General features: G+C 41.1%; 2 protein-coding genes across 2 annotated transcripts in view; one reads left to right on the forward strand and one right to left on the reverse strand.

Moving 5' to 3' along the window:
* Window positions 1-2: 2 nt before the first annotated feature.
* On the forward strand, window positions 3-16363 carry tmem232 (transmembrane protein 232). The gene is made up of 13 exons (XM_023983503.2): window positions 3-357; window positions 694-805; window positions 1393-1498; window positions 1800-1957; window positions 2125-2224; window positions 2354-2475; window positions 11595-11743; window positions 11986-12112; window positions 12349-12526; window positions 12857-13035; window positions 13662-13981; window positions 14095-14173; window positions 14576-16363. Exons 1-13 carry the CDS (start codon window positions 227-229, stop codon window positions 14759-14761), a joined length of 1947 nt encoding a protein of 648 aa, XP_023839271.1. The 5' UTR covers window positions 3-226; the 3' UTR covers window positions 14762-16363.
* Window positions 14937-22702, reverse strand: part of man2a1 (mannosidase, alpha, class 2A, member 1) — a 65437-nt gene continuing 57671 nt past the window's right edge. Inside the window, exons 18-22 of the mRNA XM_023983502.3 lie at window positions 20241-20382; window positions 19805-19938; window positions 19393-19584; window positions 18017-18130; window positions 14937-17365 (exon numbers count right to left, since the gene is read on the reverse strand). Coding sequence (XP_023839270.1) covers window positions 17213-17365; window positions 18017-18130; window positions 19393-19584; window positions 19805-19938; window positions 20241-20382 — 735 coding nt within the window. The 3' untranslated portion in view covers window positions 14937-17212. The remainder of the gene's footprint in view (window positions 17366-18016; window positions 18131-19392; window positions 19585-19804; window positions 19939-20240; window positions 20383-22702) is intronic.

Consider the following 22702-nt stretch of genomic DNA (forward strand, 5'->3'; position numbering starts at 1 on the left):
GTTGTTTCGTTCTATTCCGCGTCCAAATTGCATTGTGGGATACGTAATTTTTTTGTGCACTTATTTGACATCGCTGCCAGGCGTCCATGGAAACACAGCAAAACAAACGAGACAGATGTACACGAGATGAGAGTGAAATTCCATAGACCTAGGCGAGGAAAACAGGTGTCTACAAAATGATGAAAGCTGCCTATGTTGTCATTTTGTATTTATAAAACTGTGCAAGATGCCTATAATTAAAGTTCCAGTTGTCCATAATTTGGGTATAATTTCCCAAACCCACAAAGAGGATTTGCAAAAAAGACTTTTCAAAAAAGCTCAGGAAATAACAATCACAACCAATTCAAAGGCTACCAGGTAAGGACTGAGTTTACTGCACTGTCCCTTTTTGATCTTAATTAAGTAATGTAGCCTATAGCCTGTATGTGTGTAAAGGTCTGGACCATATGGCACAGGTGGTGGTGAACTTGCCCAATAACCTCAGGGTTGCTGGTTGAAGCTCTGTCTCTGCAAAATGAGCTAGACTGGACGAACTCAATTTAGGCTACTGCCAGAATTATGTTTTAATGTTTCAATCTCGATATATTTTTGTAAAATGTATATACCCCTTCGTAAAAAATTGCATAGCTTACTACTGTAAGGTTGTTGTCTTCACTTATGCCTACTGTATGGTAAAATGTGTCTATTTTACAGAAACCCATTTGAAATAACAGAGGAGTTTATCAAAAAGTACAACAATTCCCAGGGCTCTGAGGAACAAGACAAGTATAATGAGCTGGCACGACAACTACTTAGCCGAAGCAAGGTGTTTACCTGGACATGTCCAATAAGAAATGCTCATATGTTCATTTTCTGTTGCAAACGATACAGGGGTGCGTTCAGTTCGATTAAATGTTTGTTACATTACATAACGTCTTGTACTGAACAACACCTTTCTCCAAAACGTTCTTCAAATTTCTTTAGTAGACTTTGAAGGTACGTATTTAAAGGGCAGTGGCCATGCTGACAGCGTTCCCCAAACCACAACCCAACCCTCCCCTTTTTCCGTTTAATTGGACGTACCATAATGTTTTTCGTACTGAACGCAGCCCAGGTGTCAATGTGCCGCATTCATTTCTCAACCATTTTCTGTGACAGTTCACAGAATTCCCAGCAGATGGTGACAAAATCAAATATGTGAGGCTATTTAACTGGACACTACGGTTGGGGCCAATTCCATTTGAATTCCAGTCAATTCAGGAAGTACATTGAAATTCCAATTCTCTTCTTGTGTTTCAATTAGGAAAAATGTGCCATAGGAATTTGGTTTACTTTCTGAATTGACTGGAATTGAAATGGAATTGACCCCAACCCTGCTGTACACCTCAAGGTAATCATATTTTTCCTCAACAGCGCAGAGCTGGACTGAAATGCATGGGTGAGGGCTACCACGTTCAGCTTCCTCTGGCATGGACAGAGCTGCTGTTGCTTGGTTTGTGCCGTGGTAAAATTCAAAATGGTATGTTATTATTGAGAGACCTATTGTGCATAGAGTGCACTTTTCAATAACTGTACTGTAATGATTGGGCTGGGCCCTGATTTTTCCCCCTGACCATTTGACCTGACCATTAAAAACTCAGGGCCCTATAGATTACTATAACTATGCAACTAGAGCCTAGAGGTTTTCCTGGTCAGGTCACATGGTCAGGAAAGATTTAGGGCCTTGGTAATTATAATGATTATGAATAATATGTTAATGGCATAGCTGTTAACACATACTGTTTTTGTTTAAATCAAGACAAACATTGTGTTACCTCTAGATTCCCTGGATTCCCTTCTGATGTCATTGGACCATGCTCCAGTGCATGCAGAACAGATTCCTGCCCTCTTTTACCTGGGAGAGTCAGTCTTGTACTGGGTCTGTGCTGATACGTCTCAGAAGCCCAATTTGTACACCTGCGAAGTGAAGATACTCAAGGTAGAGTGGACAGATCTATGTTTCTTTTAAGTACGTGTCACTGTGTGGGGAAAAAATACCTTATGTAACAAGTTTACAGAACAGCCATACTCCTAAAACAGGGTAAGAACTTGAATTGTATTATACATTATTTAGTTCACATTTGTAACTTTATTGTGCTCTTTTAGCTGGGATATTTGGTCTTCTTGAGACTATTTCTCTTTCACATCTCTGGAAACCTGAGTGGATACCAAAGAAGCAAATGCCATCTTCACGTTTTTTTAAAAGGTAGAGTACTAGATGGATAAATAGTGATTCATTCTACTTTTACATAGTAATATACTGTAATAGTGTAATTATTGTGTGTGTTCACATGCAGGTTCAACTAATGGCTGTAAACTGTTGTTTCCCTTTTAGCTCTGTCTCAGTGTGAGCCATGCTACCAACCGTATCCAAACATCTTGCTCTCAGTGCACTTCATGTTACGTTCAGGGGAGATCATTTGTGGACTGGGACCTTTTCAAGAGGATTCAGCATCAGTAAGAGTTCCATGCAAATTCTAACAAATCTCCTAAAATATTTATTTTGGTCCTGGTGGAACAGTTGTTAAGAGTGCTGCCCATAATATATACCCTTAATTTAAAAAAAACTTTAAAGTACTACTTAGGTCGTTGTATCTGTACTTTACTTTACTATTTATATTTTTGGACAACTTATACTTTTACTTCACTACATTCCTAAAGAAAATCATGCACTTTTTACTCCATACATTTTCCCTGACATCCAAAAGTACTTGTTACATTTTGAATGCTTAGCAGTACTGGAAAATGGTCCAATTCACACACTTCTCAAGAGAACATCCCTGGTCATCCCTACTGCCTCTGATCTCACTAAACACACATGCTTCGTTTATAAATTATGTCTAAGTGTTTGAGTGTGCTCCTGGCTATCCGTAAATGTAAAAAACAACAAGAAAATGGTGCCGTCTAGTTTGCTTAATATAAGGAATTTGAAATTATTTATACTTTACTTTTGATACTGAAGTACATTTTAGCAATTACATTTAAGATGATATAGCTTTAGACTTTTACTCAAGTAGTATTTTACTGGGTGACTCACTTTTACATTAGTTATTTTCTTTTACTCAAGTATGACAATTGGGTACTTTTTCTACCAGTGCTGTAATGTAAGTTGCTTTGGATAATACTCTTCTAAGTGGCATATATTCATTTAAATCCAGTCTATTCCAAAAATGAATTTGGTTTAAGATTAGTTTAAGATTAACATTGGAAAAGTGTATTCATATTCACTCAAATGCATGTCAATATGTGTAATGTTGCACTGTGTCATAACACAACATGACTTATCTAGGTGACTAATTAAGAGATAATGCCCTCGAAACCGGTATTTGGAAGATATATTGGCACGGGTGTTGTTAGTCCCGAGACAAGGTTGAGTGCTAGCAAACCGTGCCAATATATCCTCCAAACACCGGCTTCGAGGGCATTATCACTTTTATACAACGGGTTACCAACATATTCAAATAATGATTAAAATATTTTAATATTTTAATTTAAAAAAATTAATTTATTCATACTATTTAATCCTTTCAGGAGATATAGTCCCGACACAAATCTATGGTTGATACCCAAGCCGACTGGTTGTTCGTTCTATTGGTTTGGTTGCCAGAAACGCGACCCAGTTAAGTCTTTTTGTTCTGTATCTATGGATGCGACCCAGTTGTTCATTCCAAATGTTCCATTGCCATACTGGCTGACAACCTTCTTATCCCTTGCTTGCTAGCTAGTCAACTGCAGCTAACTTACAGTCATGTCAAACAGTGTAGCCAGAATAACAGCTAAGTAGCTGCATTTGCGTTTGTTTAAGCTGTTTTCTAGTGACATTTATTTGGATACATCCACAGGCCTGCCAACTTTTGAAGAAAGCGCGGAGTGAGATTTGCTATGTGAATTTCATTGCCCCCTGGCACAACCGCTAGACGGGGGACTGGGGGTCCTCCTCCAGGAAAAAGTTACTTTTTTAAAGCTCATTTCCTGAAATGCTATGTATTTTGACATGGCTTAGTCCTATGACCAGGGTGGAAAATTAAAAACCACAGTTCAGTTCTGTATTTTAAAACAAGTACACTCTCTCTGGTACATCACAGTGTGCTCCCCTTTGCAACAAGTTCTCTCTGTCAAGTCGTCCGGCCCTTATACCTGCATCTTTCAGGACCTGAGCACTGTAACAGCGATTCAAGAAGCGATTCTCCAATTCAGCAGATTTGACACTGTAATCTGTTTCCTGATCGCAAATTGTGCGGACTCTTTGGAATTGGCCATATGGAATGTTCTCTTTTAGCCTTTTGGGGTGAAAGATGTCTGCCCTCAGAATCGTATTCCCATCTGTAGGCTTCCGAAAGATTGATGTGTGCAAACAACCGTTGTCATTTTTACTGATATCAAGGTCCAAAAATGTATGTCTTCCTTGCTGTACCTCCTACTTAGTTTGATGTTAGGGTTAATGCTGTTAAGGTATTGGTGGAAGGAAATAAGTTAATCTTCTGAGCCAGACCAGAACAGGCAAATATCAATATTGCGTCCCAAACATATAATCTGGTCTAATAACTGGTCTTTAGAAGGATCCAAAATGAAGTCATTTTTACCATTTACATAAGTACAAACCAGCGTAGGAAGGGCTGTAGCAAGCTTCCATGGCACATCCTTTGACTTGTTTAAAAATATGGTCCTGAAAGACAGATGTTATTATTAAGAGTCCATTCAGTCAGTGAAACAATGAATTCTGTGGGAGGCATCTCAGTTTCAGGCCAGGTACTCAATGGTACATAGCTGCCAATCTTTTTTTGTGTTTAATGGTGGTGTATAGACACTCCACATCCATGGTGACTAAAAAGGAAGCTGTATCTATATTGTTCAATTCCTTTATGTTGTTCAATACATCTGTGGTGTCTTGAAGATAGGCTGGGAGTGACGGCAGATGAGGCTTAATAAAGTAATCAATGTACTTGGAGATGGGTTCTGTCAGACTTTCATTACCACTAATCACTGCTCTACCTGGGGGGGGTTTCAAGATTCTTGTGGACCTTTGGAAGAAGATAATACTTTTTTTAACTCCTTGTCTGAAATGTAGCCATTCTCCTTAGCTTCTGTGAGGATCCCTTTCAATTCAGTTTTTAGGTCCTCTGTAGGGTTGAAGGTAAGAGATTGGTAGAATTCATCATTGTCTAATTGACGGTAGACTTCTGTCACATATTTGTCTTTACTCCATACTACGGTAGCGCCACCTTTTGTCTGCTTTTTTAACCACAATCCATCCATTTTTGGACAATGATTCAACTGCATCCCCCTCTGTCTTAGAAAGGTTATGTCGTGTTTGGTTAGAGTAAATATGACCTTTTAAACAGATTCTCCACATCAAAATGCACCTTCTTGGTGCATGTATTTAGTGTGGCATTCTGGACAATGGGACAAAAGGTGGACTTGGGCTTAAAATGTGTTTTTGAGGGCACAGAAACTGCCTGACCTGAAACACTGGTATCTAGTTGGAGAAATGTTTTGCTTGTACCAGGCCTTCAGATGTAGAAACAAAATAGGTCAATCTTTGTAGTGAATTCATTAGTTGAGTACGTGGCTGCAAAGGACAGTCATTTAGACAAGACCCTTACACAGCCATCATAAAGGGGTTCTCCAGAAATGTTGATTACAGCCTTGTTCTGGTCCTGCGTGTGGTTGGATAGTCTTGATTTCTTCCTCCCCCTCTGTGTTTCTTCCTCCCCCTCTGTGTTGGCCTCTTCCGCGTCCTCTCCCTCTCTTGTTGGGGAACCTGCGTGGCTCCTCTTCCTGGTCTAAAAAATCTTGGGATTTGCGCTGCTCGTAAATTTGATCTACGCGTCCTCCTTTGTGGGTGTGATTCTGAATTCTTTCGGGTTGCGGGTTCTCCAGGCAAAGACCTTGCCATCTCTACTTCAGGTGTATTTTAGTATGCTTTGAACATGAAATAAACCCCGAAAATTTGACAACTTTGTTACTTTTAGATTTTTGGGGGATGAAATGTCAAGAATGCAACAAAAACATATTGCTTTAGGTGGTTTGACACTTTATTCAAACAGTAATGAAATGAGATAAGGACACAGCCAAATGCTAGAAACAGTGGGAAGGTTGGAGTCAGGGATTGATCCCTGTTCTCAGGTGTAAAGTTGTATGAGACACGTGCCAGGGGAGTGTTTCAACTACATTTTCTGCACAGGAAATGTAAATATTAATGGTTGATGACAGTGGGTAACCAAATCATATATTGGAGTCTCCTTGTCCATAGACTGCTTCCAAGGTAAAGACACAAACATTTAGTATTTTGTAATTTGGGTGAAATCTCTTTTTAAAATGGGTCTGGAAGAAAATCCTGCTTGCTCTCCAGGAGGGTTGGACATCCCTGATATATGTTTCCAAAGTGCTGGGTGTTTGAAAAGGTTCTTGTTGTACCAATAATTTCTCAAAATCACCCAACTTTCAAGGACAATCTAATGAATATCAATGTTCAGCCTACTAAGAAAATAGATACAGTTGAAGTCAGAAGTTTACATACACCTTAGCCAAATACATTTAAACTCAGTTTTTCACAATTCCTGACATTTAATCCCAGTAACAATTCCCTGTCTTAGGTCAGTTAAGATCACCACTTTATTTTAAGAATGTGAAATGTCAGAATAATAGTAGAGAGAATTATTTATTTCAGCTTTTATTTTTTTCATCACATTCCCAGTGGGTCAGACGTTTACATACAGTCAATTAGTATTTGGTAGCATAAGCCTTTAAATTGTTTAACTTGGGTCAAACGTTTCCGGTAGCCTTCCACAAGCTTCACACAATAAGTTGGGTGAATTTTGGCCCATTCCTCCTGACAGAGCTGGTGTAACTGAGTCAGGTTTGTAGGCCTCCTTGCTCACACATTCTTTTTCAGTTCTGCCCACACATTTTCTATAGGATTGAGGTCAGGGTTTTATGATGGCCACTCCAATACCTTGACTTTGTTGTCTTTAAGCCATTTTGCCACAACTTTGGAAGTATGCTTGGGATCATTGTCCATTTGGAAGACCCATTTGCGATCAAGCTTCCTGACTGACTGATGTTTCCTGACTGATGTCTTGAGATGTTGCTTCAACATATCCATGATGCCATCTATTTTGTGAAGTGCACCAGTCCCTCCTGCAGCAAAGCACCCCCACAACATGACGCTGCCACCCCCGTGCTTCTTGGTTGGGATGGTGTTCTTCGGGCTTGCAAGCGTCCCCCTTTTTCCTCCAAACATAACGATGGTCATTATGGCCAAACAGTTCTATTTTTGTTTCATCAGACCAGAGGACATTTCTACAAAAAATACGATCTTTGTGCCCATGTGCAGTTGCAAACTGTAGTCTGGCTTTTTTATGGCGGTTTTGGAGCAGTGGCTTCTTCCTTGTTGAGCAGCCTTTCAGGTTATGCAACTATAGGACTCATTTTACTGTGGATACAGATACGTTTGTACCCGTTTCCTCCAGCATCTTCACAGGGTCCTTTGCTGTTGTGCTGGGATTGATTTGCACTTTTCGCACCAAAGTACGTTCCTCTCTAGGAGACAGAACACGTCTCCTTCGTGAGCGCTGTGACGGCTGCGTGGTCGCATGGTGTTTATGCTTGCGTACTATTGTTTGTACAGATGAAAGTAGTACCTTCAGGCATTTAGAAATTGCTCCCAGGGATGAACCAGACTTGTGGAGGTCTACCATTTTTTTCTGAGGTCTTGGCTGATTTCTTTTGATTTTCCCATGATGTCAAGCGAAGAGGCACTGAGTTTGAAGGTAGGCCTTGAAATACATCCACAGGTACACCTCCAATTGACTCAAATGATGTCAATTAGCCTATCAGAAGCTTCTAAAGCCATGACATCATTTTCTGGAATTTTCCAAACTGTTTAAAGGCACAGTCAACTTAGTGATGCAAACTTCTGACCCACTGGAATTGTGATACAGTGAAATAATCTCTCTGTAATCTGTAATAATGTAATCTCTCAGTTGTTAGAAAAATGACTTGTGTCATGCACAAAGTAGATGTCCTAACCGACTTACCAAAACTATAGTTTGTTAACAAGAAATTTGTGGAGTGGTTGAAAAACAAGTTTTAATGACTCCAACCTAAGTGTATGTAAACTTCCGACTTCAACTGTAGGTGGTAAGGCCCTGCAATAGACTTGTGTCCTGTCCAGGGGGTGTACTTTACATCAAGATGCCTCACGCTACAGAAACAGGAGATCTTACAGTAGCTCTTACAATGCTACTTCCTTACTACTTATGCCTACTATATAGTTGAAGATCCTTTCCATCATCTTACTCTAAATAGACAAAATATGTGTTTATGAGTTGTGAGACCCCTACCATCTCTGCCTAGCTTGTGCACGTTACTAAAATATCAAAAATGATTTTGGATTCCTGGAGCATTTAATATCCCATGCTTATGTGTATTACTTATTCAAAACTGTCCAAGAATGGCTGCAATAATAATAAAAATATCATACATTTTCAAATACACAAGTACGCATATCAGATATGTGATTACACTGGCAAAATTGGGAAGAAGTGGAATAGTAGAATAAGTCTGCGGAATAAGCACAGTAATTACCCTATATTTTAGCCCATTGTTAAGAATGAGAATTGTTCCACTGATCAGACTAAATAAAGTAAGTGGATAATAAAATCTCCTGAAGACAAGATTACATAAATCTGCCCCTACAACCTAACCAAGGAATTGTTATATTCATTCCCCCCCTCTAGAATCAACTTACACTTTTCGGTTCAAAACTGTTTGACCAAATTATTTTCACAGTTACAAATAAGGTCACCCTACCAAACTTCCCTGCTGAAACATACTGTAGGTCAGTGGAGGCGCCTCAGAGGAGGAAGGGGAGGACCATCCTCCTCAGTGAATTTCATAAAAATAAAAATGGTAAAACATTGAAAAGCTATTTCAATAAAACTATACCAAATATATTCACATATCATCAAATAATTGATGATAACACACAGTAGCCTCAACAGCACTCTGTAGGGTAGCACCATGGAGTAGCCGGAGGACAGCTATCCTCCTCTTGGTACATTGACTTCAATACAAAACCTAGGAGGCTCTTGGTTCTCACCCCCTTCCATAGACTTACACAGTAATTATGACAGGTTGGAGGACATCCTCCAACCTATCAGAGCTTTTGCAGCATGAACTGACATATTGTCCACCCAATCAAAGGATCAGAGAATGAATCTAGTACTGAAAGCATGAGCTACAGCTAGCTAGCACTGCAGTGCATAACATGTGGTGAGTAGTTGACTCAAAGAGAAAGACAATAGTTGAACAGTTTTCAACATATGAATTTCTTCAAAAATGAAGGAGAAGCGAGAGAGGGTGAGAGTAATTTTTTCTCACTTTTAGTTTCACTTACTTAGCTAGCAAATGCAGCTGGCTTGTTTAGTTACTCAACACCTGGCTCAAACAGAGGAATGCTATGTTAGCTAGGTGGCTATGACTATCCAACACAACACTGGAACTCTTCCTAGTCAAGGTACGCTTTTGGTTTTATTAATTTATTGCCACCGGCACCTGCCGGTGTAACTGCTTACTGACTGTACACTGTACCTTACTGCATGATTGTAGTGGGTTTACTAACATATTCGTTTTATTAGCTATGTTGACTAGAATGTTACTTTAGCTAATATAGGTACAACGATGTAGGCTGTGTGTAGCGGTTATGACATGGTTTGGCTTGGAAAGGTTTTTTCGCCTGGTCACATAGAGCTGATGTGTTGTTTATTGAAGTCCACAAACAAAGGGAAAAGGTGAGAGGAGGAGAGTGCATAGAGGCGAGAAGGAATACAACGTGGCTGCTATGAAAGTGAACTGTGTTTATGCATGATCAGGTGTGTATTCATTCCGCCGATTCTGTTGGAGAAAAAAAATCTTAAACGGAAGCAAACGAAACTGGAGGAAATGACCAGAATTTGTCCAATAGAAACTCGTTTGCAACTGTTGGACTAATGATTACACCCTAGAAGCTAGAAGCAGGCAAGCATGTGCAAGGCGGTATTGAATGGGTCACTGTTTGTCCATGTGTCACTGTCTGTCATCTCATTTTTCTAATTTTTCTCTCAACCTGTGTGCACCTACGTTGTAAACTTTCATTCAGGCTAGGTTGTAGCAACCTCATGATGGGTATAGGGAAAATTTGAGTATCATATAGTAGCCTAAACCTATCGATGTTACATTGAATTGGGTGGATGGAATATGAATGACAGCCATCAAACAGGCTGTAATAGAAAAAAGAAAATCGCCCCCCCTCATCATAAACGGCAGTGACCGCCACTGCTGTAAATCTGTCTAATACCTTTTCTTTGTCACAGTCTAAATGCCAATCACCAAACGAGGGGACTAATGCGAGTGTGGATTAAATCGACTTTAGTACATGCTGTCAAAAGGCTGCATTCTGCAATAATAGGGACGGGAGTAACAGCAAAAAAAAAATTGACATTGTACATAAAACAGCACTACCGTGCTGCTCTTTTTACAGTTTTATAAACTCAGCGGAGAACATTCTCGCTCTGCATTCAGCTCCACTCTAATTTTGAGGGGCGTTTCTTTAAAACATGCATTCAATCCCCTTGATCCCTTACATAACTAGACCAATCATATGCTTCAATGTGCCGCTGTTCACTGTGCTGTTGCAAAACAGGACAGTGGTAGAGGTTCCGCTCGTGATGTTAAATTGCAGGCGCAGATGCTCCGATTTCAAAACGATTTGGAGCACAGTTGAAAAGTTAACGCGCTGACTATACAATTAACTAATTCGAAAAATAAAAGCAGTACTTTTCAAGGCGTGAGAAGAGTGTCAAATGCGTGTGTCTCACTGCCAATGTGTGAGAGTTGGCAGATCTGCATTCACAACAATGAGCTAATGATGGGCGATTTCGCCTAGCATAGAAAATGTGCTCTCTCATCAGGACACTGTTGTTCAGAGGAGCTAGCCAACAACACAGCTAACACGATCACTTCAAACTGAAACTGTAAAGGCTGCAAACTAGCTGCATTTTGTTTCTTTCGACCTGTTTTCTATTGACATTTCTTTCTATATAGCCATAAAAATTATGCCAGCTGATTCATGATTTCGCCTGGCTGAGAAAAGCTGTCAATCTCATCCCGACCCTTACACAGTTTATTACTATGGGACAGCTAGAGGTCGAATTTTAATACTGAAACAATATTGCAAATGTCAGTGAGACAGAGTAAGGGTTATACAAATCTCCGCTATTGAAAACCAGTTGCTAGTCTAAAAGAAACAGGAGATAATGTCAAGATCCACTTTTAAAGTGGAGATCAAGTTGAGCAATTCATATAAATTGCCTGGCTGGGTTGATGAGACAGTGGATCGCGCAGTGAGATGGAACAGAGTAAATAGGCATTTCAAAGTCATAGCTTTAGCCGGTGGTAATTTGTGGGATAAACACATTCTGGAATGCGGTTTCGACCAATAAGCGTCCAGGATTAGACCCACCCGTTGTATACTGTTTGCATATCCCGTAGCTACGTCCCGATGCTTTCCATATGTGATCTGTTGTGTACTGTAGGCTCAGGCAGACTGTCAGGAGTATGACGTGAACCAGGTGCTCTGGCATTGTCTTCTCAGTTGGTACTGCGTACAAAACAATGTCCGCCAGCTCTCCCAAGTGGCGCACCACCTCATCATGCTGAGAGAGGAGCTGCAGAAAGACAACTGGTTGGTTTGAGCTGTGTATTGTAATCTTGTTCTCTCCAACAGTCAAACTTTTCATTAGTGCAACATTAGTGTAGACTACATCACTCATACATTAGTTCATACATTACTCCTGATGTATCATTCTTCATAAATATATGAATGTTTATTTTATACCAGTATCAAGTCAAAGACTTGTGTAATCATCCAAATCAAAGTGTTTTATTTGAAATTAATACCTTTTTTAAAATCTATTTTAAATCCAGGTTGGACTGTGCTTTGGGATTAATGGTTCTGGGTGAGGCTGCAAAGTCCAGCTTGTTGTGCCTTCAGATGTTGATGAGTCTCCACATCAACCCAAAGACAGAGCAGGATGGGATTATAGAAGAAAACGTAAAGCTATTAACTGCCATACATATTATGGGCTGGTTACCCAGACCTAGATTAAGCCTAGTCCTGGACTAAAAGTTATTTTTAACTGGAGATTCTCCATTGAGCATGCTTTTTTTAGGCCAGGTCTAGGCTAAATCTGGTTCTGGTAAAGCCAGCCCATATCCACACACTAAATTAACTTCTCTCTCTTTAAATTTCTTTCAGTCGTGCTATAGGTATGTCATCCTCTTTTCCAGGGAGGTATGTCTCAGAGTGGTTGCTGGCCATGGCAGTTGGAACACATCTATACCACTGTGTTAGCAGACATATGCCAGCATAGCAGCAATGCAGAGATACAGAAAACAGCTCTGCTGGGCAGTCAAACCCCTCCAGGATATCACAATACTGATGGACTGCTTAAACTTCTGAACCACTGTAAGTCCAGGAAGTGGCATGACGGATGGAGATAGTGGAAAAACAAGCAAACACTGAAACATGAGCATTGTACAAAAATAGCCACATTTATTTTGGTTTTGGTTTGTGGGAGTAATAGATTTTTCATCATCTTCAGATTTTATGCCTATATGATTTATTAGCCTAAACTTCCATTGCATACATTACAGTTTATAGCAAGAGTACGATCCAATGAAACAGCTTGCGTTAGCCATTATCTTTACACCAAAAGTCTAAAGCAGTAATTCCCTATCCTGGTCTCCAGTTTGTCAGGGTTTTCACTGAGTGTGGTGTCATCTGTTCATTCGCTAGCTGGCGCCGAGGCCTGGCAGCTGCGCTACAGTGCTGTTCAGGCTTTGGTGTGCGTATGCCGAGGGCTCAGCGGAGCTGTGTTGCAGGAGGGGCTGAGGAATGTGGCCTGGATCACTCTGCAGGAACACCTGTGCCAAGAGACAGACCAGAGAGTCGGAGATGCCGCCCGGGTTATAGAGGTGCGGAGTTGTTTTTAATATCTCTAAGGTTCAGATCTTTTCCTAGTCCGGTCACATGGTCAGGATAAACTCTGGGCCTTATTCATCTCAAATGTCAACTTACTCTCAAAGGGAAGAGATGTCTTTGACTGCTGTATTGTCACAACTGCTTTTCCCTTTACAAAACATTGTTTAAAGCACAAACGTATCTGCTTACCAGGTTCGAGTTGAATAACATCATTAGGAAAATCCTGAAAGTCCTGAAATTTGTCACAGTCTATAGTATGGAAGATTTTGAACGAATATCAATTGCATGTATACTGAGAGGATTCAGTCTTAAAATCCAAACAGAATCAGCAACTCGGCTTCTTATTCACACATTTATTGTTAGCTGAAATATAATTTGCATCAGAAAAATGTTCAACTGGTTCTTCTGATCGAAACAACGGGAACAAAGGCCGTTTTTGGTGATTTATGGATCCAATTAAAGATTAGCATATTTTATCATTACTGTGGTTATTACCATGGCATTGTTTAATACTCTGTCCAAGTTTTTGCAAATTAAAGGCATAACTGCTAAAATGACTAACTTATTGATTTATTTTTTAAACATAAGTTAAGGTACTGCTATTTTATTTGTTTCCTAGGCTGAAATTAATGTTCCAGAGAGCAGTCTTCTCAGTGAGAGAGGGAAGCCATCATCATCTTCCTCTGCTTCTAGCGTACCTGCTAGTCTACCTGGCCAACTGATCACCTGGAGGTTAGCATGTACCCTCTCTCAGCTCTACCTGCCCCCCACGCCTCTCCAGCTCACCCCCCACACCAAGGCCAAGAAGGAACAACCACCTCCCTCCAACAGGCCTAGGCTGGAAGCCTGTCCTCCACTGCCTAAAGAAACACTCCCTGGCCCTGCCAGTAAGATGCAGCATCCAACCAGACATCCAGAGGAATATCACAGTGCCCCTAGGTAAAGGAAACAGATTTTGGCTAAATTGTTCTGTGTTATGACTACAATACTTTATGTAACTATGGAAAATAAGTGAAATGTAATTTAACATGATGTTATTACATTTATTCTAGAAAAAGTAAGAAATATCAAACTTACATGGACTTCAATGCACGTACAGATGTTGACTTGATGAGAATTGTGGAGGACCAGGTGAGAGCATTACATTAAGGCATACATGAAAAGTGATTCACCCAAGGTATTACAAATCTGATATATGCAGATTACAATTATGAATGTAAATTTGTATTGATAATGTCCCTTGCATAAATAGAGATGTGCCAAAAACAAATCATAGAGCGTAATTAGAAATGAATGTCCTCCTTTTCCAGTGTGTGTGATGTGTTCCTTATGGTGGCATTGTGCCTGGGGATATACTGATTGCTTTTTGAGGATGTTCTCTTGCTAAAAGCGTATTAGCCAACCCTTACTGTGCATGGTGTAGTATATTAGCAGTGATAGCTTAATCAAAGTCATTATAATTTCTGATGATGGTTGAAAATAACTATGGTTGGGATGGAAATTCAAATCAATTGTATTTTCATTTCACTACAGTGGCAAAAAGAACTACAGCTCAAAATGGCAGAGGAGGAAGATGCTGAAAAGAATGAATTAGCGAAAGTACAAAAGGAAAAAGAGGAACAATTCAAAGAGATTATGAGGAGGCAGGTGGAAAAAGTCAAGAAGGACACCAAACCATATGAGCTTCCCGGATATCAACAAACGGGAGGTCAAATCTGAATCTGAAAGAGACATAAATTACTTGTGCCATGCTCTTTGTTATAATACTGATCCCAAAACATTTTACCATGGTGATTGCATCTAGCATTATTTTTTGGAGGGAATAGTGTCTTGCATACAACAAGTGCAAATTGTTTTATGCACTTTATTTCATTTAATTGGCAAACGTAAAAAAGGGTTTCATCCTTTTTTAATCTCACATTATATTTACAGAAAGATAGAAAAATGTGACTCTTAACAAGCAACATTGGTAAAAAGAGATTTGCACACAACACCCTCCCCTGACGCTGATTTGTAAAGATAGCCAAAACTATTGAAATTCTATACCAAGAAAAGCATATTGTTTCCCAAATGTGCTTTTGATTTCAAATCATCCCAGACCAGCTTCTGTCTTGAAGTTGACTTTCGTCTCTCATAAACGGAAATACTTAAAATAATTGCTCATTTAATCAGATATGATAGAAACTATGAAACTAGCTTTGACATTCCCGTCGACATTAAAAACATTACGGAACAATGGTTTCCACATTCATTTACATTGACACAAACAGACTTGAACTTTTTTTTAGCAACCAATGTCCCAGGAATCCTTCTGATTCCTTACCCTAACAGTGGAGGTGCAATTCTTTGACCCTCCTATTAGCTAGGCATGCTGCCGTATCACGCTTATGATACGCTCACCTCAAAACACCCCAGGAAATGTACGTAAATTATAAACATCGTTACCAGGTTTGCGTTTCCTTGGAATTTCACAAAGGTGGTCAAAACGTAAAATAAAAACCCATGGCAGCATGTTGAAGTGGAATTGCAAATGGCTCAGTCAGGTCACAAGAAAGAACAGAACAAAACAAAAATAGTATGAGCAAACATGACTGGGTTTGTGACCTTTGGCATGTGTCATATGCTTAAGCAAGCGGTTGTACGCTTTTGGCTATAGTAACAAAATGTGTCACAAGAATGTAATGTCTAACTATTGTAGATTTAGAATCTTTGAATCATTCAGATGGATGTCATTAGCAGAAAGGGGGGATTGCATAGTTTGATATCTAGGCTGTAGGCCCCCATTCAATCAATCGCACATAATAATCAACCACACTGAGGGGGGGGGGCGGTTTCCCGGACACAGATTTAGCCTAGTCCTGGACTAAAAAGCATTTATGATGCAGAATGTCCATTGAAAGTGCTTTCTAATCCAGGAATAAGCTTATTCCATGGAAAACCGGCCTTGAAAGTTCACTCAGAATGTTGACACTACAGGTGTGTTTTTTTCCATCAATATCCAATTATAACAACTTCCCAGAGAGAAGCAGAGTGGGGCGTGTCTGTTTTCACACCACCACCTCAATGCAGTGTGAACATTCTAAGTGAACCCGCAGTGCAGTTTCCCCTTTACCTGCAAGTGATTGAATGGCTTTATGATTGGTACACCCTTGCAAATGTCTTGAACAAAACATATGACTTGTGTGCTCTACGAAGAGGAGCTTCACAAAACAACAGAAGTGGTGGCGTAAGTGAGGACATTGCAAATCTCTGTTGAAGCAGTAGATATAGTGCACTGAGGCTATCATAAGATATTATTATTATTATTTTTAAATGTGATGGCTGTGTAAAGCAACAAAACATGTTTTATCACTCACCACAGTACATATATGAAGGTCACAATAACAGACCCATATCAATTAATGTAATGCAACATGTCAATCTTGTGACATCAACTATTAAATGCATTAATTTCGCATCGATAGCAAATTGTAAGTGACAATTTTCTCCCAAGAACAACATACAAAGACATGTACAGGGCTCATTATAAAACTGTGAAATAAGGCACATTTTTTGCTCTTTGGAACGACAACAAAACAAGATCTCACTTGCAATTAACAATTTATCACATATAAATGTTGACCGCTATAAAATATTGAATTAATATTTAGAATCAGTTGGCCTTCGAATCTTTTTTCAGGCACGCCAAGGACATGAAGCAATATTCACTATGATTGAAGCCATACCTCGGTATAAAGAAAACAAAGAATCACATTGTACAAAATCATATTTGTGGAAAAAGGAAATCTGAACATGTGCTCTTCCCGATAGAGTAAGTTCAAGTGAAATTGCAACACAAACATTCCCAACACATACAGAACCTGAGACTGCAGCATAACTAGGTATACTGGACTCAAACAATATAATATTGCACTTGTCGAATTAAGCTTAAACAAGTTCCATTTACTTCTCCTCCTGCCTCTTTCCTTCTCCACCTCTCTCTTTCCTTCTCGTCCTCCCTCTCTTCTTCCTAATCCTCTCCCCTTCCTCTTTCCCTCCTTCTATCTGTTCCAAGGATGTCCTATGCATTTCAGGCTTCTGCATAGCCTCGCTGACTATGTTTTTCGGCACAGGGACAGAGGCCGGATGTTGGGCATGTTCCGTGGCGATCACCGACTCTCTGGCCAGCGCTCATGTCAGCTGCACACGGTATGTGCTGATCTCCATTGGCTTAAGGCTGATTTCCTCTGGGTTCGACCCTTCCTCAGGCGTGTGCATCAGAGTAAGAGACGCAGGGGTGATGCTCTGGAATTTCAGTTCAGAAAACAGCTTCTCCGTGCGGATCTGTGGGAGAACCAATCCAAACATGAACTGTGGCGTTATACCCGCATGTGTGAATAGGAAAACCCATTATGAAAGGTGTTGATGGATAGGTTCAATAAAAAGATTTGACACCGATGATCACGATGAAATAGCCTTTCCTTTTAGAAGCTATTAATATAAAAGGACACTTAACAGGCTTATTAAATATATTAAGATTAAGTGCCTGGGTCAACAGAGATTTCACCATCTACTCTGGGAAATGTTCTAATGAACACACTCTTGGTCATAACAGCCTTGATCTTCCTCTTGGAGAGAGATAAGTATTCACTTAAACTGATTATGGTTGCATTGTTATAGTTGTCATGACATTGGAAAAGGAGGAAATGTAATGAAAGGAATTTCCTTCCTCACTGCACACTTTCTGTGGCAAGTGACTCTTGAGCCGTTTTGCTCGAGGGGAAGTTAATTTCTGTAAAAGAAAATTGTACTACTAGCTGCTTGAATAAAGAGCATCGCGTGCAACCCTCATTTTAACCCTCAGGTTAAAATTCCCTTTAATCACTAATTAATAAAGTGTTTGGTCACAACTTTCATTTGTGTGTGTGTGTGTGTGTACGTGTGTGTGTGTTCCTGTGTGTGCTAGTGTGCCGGCATGTGTGTGGCAGGCCTTACCTTCCCCTGCGTGGTGGCACACAGTAGCCCTGTGTTCCTATTCGAGAGGGCACAGTCAAAGCCTTTTCTGTGCAGAATCAAAGCTGCCTCGTCCGACGGCCCACCCCCTTCCTCCTGTAGGACCAGTGAGAAACGCTTCAGTCCCCATAAAGACCCCTCCTGTTCTCCCCCCCCCCCCCCTTCAGCCTAAACAGTGGGGCAATTATAGAGACCACCCTTTCACAGGTCAGCTGCATTTCCACAGCCATGTTCGAGGAGCTGCTTCTGCAACAGACCCTGGGTTCAAATACTGTTCTACATCATTTCAAACACTTTATCTGTGCTTTATTGAGCTGGTCTGGATGAATGGACCAATAGAATAGTCGCAATACCGCAAACTCCACCTCACCTATCTGGAATAACAGGCAAGAAAGATCGAAAGATTTTAAATAGTATTTGAACCCAGGTTCGGACTGCAGTCAATTTCATCCCCCTTTCAGAATTTTACATCCACAGTTCCTGGCTGAGTATATGGAGATGCCACAGTGCATACTAAGTGTGTTAGTAGTAGCGGCAGCGGTGTCATCATGTGAGTATTCGTATAAATTAGTACAAAGCCCCCGTCGAAAACACATTCAACGATTCTGCCCGTCTCCTCTTTTGATTTGTTCGCAGAGTCAAATTAGATGTCCGAGCGTGCCTTTACAATCGATGATTGAGCAAATTGGTCGGCAGATCCCGGAACAATTAGCTCGATCTTTGACATGATAGACGGCGGTATCATCAGAGTTGATGGGCCATGCAGCAACAAAGAGGAGATCATAGAAGACTTACAACATACAGATGTAGTGTATTTACAGAGATGATATAAGGAAATGAATGGAGAGCCCCCTTGGAGGAGTGCTGAGTGTGTGTTTTGTCCTAACAAGCAATTAAGCCAGTATTCCATACAGCCAGGGTAATCAATACAGTCAGGGATGAGCTTAATCATATTAAAGACAATGACTATGAGAACACAGCGGTGCAGTCATCACTTTAGAAAACTCGGTAACTCTTTGTAAGGAGCTGCTCCTATGTAGTACCACTGCAATTACTGTAGCAACAACATTGTATTAACATGTTACATAGTAATTCATTGTTTGAATACAGTAGCAAATGACGTGAGCGTTTCTCTTTTGGGGAATAAGGAACGGTTCATTCGAAAAATGTCTCCAACGCCATGAATATTCAAGTACAACGCAACGATTAAATCACTAGGTAACAACCTGTTAATGCAAGGTAAATGAGAACATTACTACACAGGTAAAAGAGCAACAGAATGTAAGGCTTGTTGTGGCCTTATGCTCCACAGAGAGAAAAGAGAATAAATTATTATGTAGCAATACGAAACTCTTTACCTTGGACTGGATGGTGCGTAGGTTGACCAAGTGGACGTCACAGGGCAGTGATGAGGCCAGAGGGCTTAAGGGGGACAGAGACAGGGACTCTGCCTCCGTGCTCACAGCCATGGGGATCAGAGGGTGGTTCAGGTACAGCGACGACACATGACTCAGCAGAGACGGGTAGCTGAGGGTAGAGGGTTTCTCCCCCTGGAAATATCAAAACAGGGACGGGTTAGGGCAATACTCTGGTGCAAAAGTAACTAGGAAAAGAGAGGATTGATCATAACGTACTATATGACAATGTTTGAACACTAATCATCTTAATCAAGTCTCCATTGTCAGTGAACTTCAGTAAACCTACAATAGAACTACAAACTACAGTAACTACGAAAATGACAAAATTGCTTCAAATTCCTGGTATTAGTACCCCATCGGTCTTGGCCCTCTTCTCCAGTAGCAGGCGGAAGGAGCTGGCAGTAACTTTGTTGTCCAGGACGCCCTGGCCCATCCCGCGGTTATCATCCTGGTTCAGCCGACGGTCCATGATCACCTCCAATTGGCCTGGAGGGGAAAAGGTCAAAGTTGATCTATTTCAATATCACGTTGCCTTCTGTTCACATAACAGAAATGTATATATACATTTATAGCTTGGCAAGAAACAGCACGATAGAAACTGCACTCATTTTAAATCAAGTCATATCTCTCCTTTTCACATCCTGGTGCCAAAATAGCAGATGCCACTATGCACTGTACAGATGGTAATCTTAGAACCGAGCAGGGATGTCATCTTTCCTGGACACTTAAAGTACTGATGCCCTCCTTCCAATAGACAACAGAAAACAAATCCCCCGGCCTGCACTCACCACTCTTGAGGCTGGCGGAGCCCAGGGACTGTGCAGTCAGCAGGGTCAGTCTGGTGCCGGGGTCCTGAAGGTAGGCCATACTGGTCATGGGGTAAAAGTTTGCCTGGAGGGGAAGTTTGGCCATGGTTTTTCTAGGCTGGATCTGCGAGAAAATCACATCAAAGATGGTGGATAAATGAAGATGTCCCACTCGTGCGCTGGCAAGTGTCTTCACTGACATTTTCAACCTCTCCCTGACCCAGTCGGTAATACCTACATGTTTCAAGCAGACGACCCTGTGCCCAAGAATGCCAAGGTAACCTGTCTAAATGACAATCGCCCCGTAGCACAATGCTTTGAAAGGCTGGTCATGGCCCTCATCAGCACCATCATCCCAGACACCCTGGACCCACTCCGAATCACATAACGCCCCAACAAATCCACAGATTACGCAATCTTTATTGAGCTCCACACTGCCCTTTCCCACCTGGACAAAAGGAACAGTTATGTGAGAATGCTGTTCATTGAAGACAGCTCAGCGTTCAATACCATAGTGCCCTCCAAGCTCATCACTAAGCTCACAACCCTGGGACTGAACACCTTCCTCTGCAACTGGATCCTAGACTTCCTAACGGGCCGCCCCCAGGTGGTGAGGGTAGGCCACAACACATCCGCCACGCTGACCCTCAAGACGGGAGCCCCCAGGGGTGCATGCTTAGTCCCCTCCTGTACTCCCTGTTCACCCATGACTGCGCGGCCGCGCACGACAATGAGACAGCCTATAAGGAGGATGTCAGTATGTCAGTGACCTGGCAGTGTGGTGCCAGGACAATAATTTTTCCCTCAACGTCAGCAAGACAAAGGAGCTGATCGTGGACTACAGGAAACAGAGGGCTGAGCATCCACTGGGCTATAGTGGAGCAGGTCCAGACCGTCAAATTCCTTGGTGTCAACATCACTAAAGAATTAACATGGTCCTCACACACTAACACAGTCGTGAAGAAAGCACGACAATGCCTTTTCCCCCTCAAAAGGCTGAAAAGATTTGGATGGGCCCTCAGATCTGGAAAAAGTTGTACAGCTGCACCATTGAAAGCATCTTGACTGGCTGCATTATCGCTTGGTATGTCAACTGCTTGGCATTCGACCGCAAGGCGCCACAGAAGGTAGTGCGTACAGCCCAGCATATCACTGGGCCGAGCTCCCTGCCATTCAGGACCTCTATACCAGGCGGTGTCAGAGGAAGGCCCAAAAAATGGTCAAAGACTCCAGCCACCCAAGTCATTGACTGTTCTCTCTGCTACTGCACGGCAAACGGTACCGATGCACCAAGTTTGGAAACGACAGGACCTTGAACAGCTTCTACCCCCAAGCCATAAGACTGCGAAATGGTTAGTTAAATAGTTAACCAAATAGCTACCTGGAGTATCTGCATTGACCCTTTTTGCACTAAATCTTTTGACTCATCACATACGCTGTTGCTACTGTTTATTATCTATCCTGTTGCCTAGTCACTTTAACCCTACCTATATGTACATATTTACCTCTATTAATTTGTACACCTGCACATCGATACGGGTACCCTGTGTATATAGCCAAGTTATCGTTACTCATTGTGTATTTATTGTGTTATCATTTTTTTCAGATTTATTTTTTTTCTTCTCTCTGCATTGTTGGGAAGGGCCCGTAAGTAAGCATTTCACTGTTAGTCTTCACCTGTTGTTTACGAAGTATGTGACAAATAAAATTTGATTTGATGACTTTTACCATTGAAAAGAAAAATGTCACAGTTCCGGTCTGCTTAAGGAGTGGCTCTCCCATAGGCACCATTGCGATAGCAGCTGGGTCTGGTCTGCTTAGTTAATTGATTAACCAGATAAAAGGAGCGAGTGAGCTGTCTCACTTCCTCTTCCGTCTCTGGTCACATATCAAGGTGATGTTGAGGAACCATGTGACCTGACTAGGAAAACCTCAAGGCCCTAGTTAGGGCTAGGCCCCTTTTTTCTCCATTTCCGCCTGAATGACGTGCCCAAGTAAACTGCCTGTTGCTCAGGCCAGGATATGCATATAATTAGTACCATTGGAAAGAAAACACTTTGAAGTTTGAAGAAATGTTAAAATAATGTAGGAGAATATAACACAATAGATATGGTAGGAGAAAATCTAAAGAAAAACCAACCAGAATTTTTTCCCCCAGAGAGACCATCCTCTTAGAAAAGCAAGTAAAAGGTCATATTGAAAATTAGCTCCCTGAATGCAATTCCTATGGCTTCCACGGGGTGTCAGTAGTCTATGTTCAATGTTTCAGGCTTGTAACTTCAAAAACGAATAAGAAATATCAGTTTTAGTACAGGGGCACAGTCTTGAAAAATCGTGTTTGCGCGCCCCATGAAGACAGTACCCCACTGCTAAAATCGGTTTCCTATTGGACATACTTCTTTCCGTAAGAAATATTATAGTTTGATTACATTTTAGGGTATCTG

Source organism: Salvelinus sp. IW2-2015, linkage group LG4q.1:29 (assembly GCF_002910315.2).
Source record: "Salvelinus sp. IW2-2015 linkage group LG4q.1:29, ASM291031v2, whole genome shotgun sequence".
Classification (NCBI taxonomy): Eukaryota; Metazoa; Chordata; class Actinopteri; order Salmoniformes; family Salmonidae; genus Salvelinus; species Salvelinus sp. IW2-2015.

Bases quoted from the DNA above. Each gene is read 5' to 3' on its own strand.
- tmem232 (XM_023983503.2), top strand. From the start codon at position 227: ATGCCTATAATTAAAGTTCCAGTTGTCCATAATTTGGGTATAATTTCC. The intron at 2,225-2,353 runs GTAGAGTACTAG...TTTCCCTTTTAG, and splicing joins TCTTCACGTTTTTTTAAAAG to CTCTGTCTCAGTGTGAGCCA. The intron at 14,174-14,575 runs GTGAGAGCATTA...ATTTCACTACAG, and splicing joins TGAGAATTGTGGAGGACCAG to TGGCAAAAAGAACTACAGCT.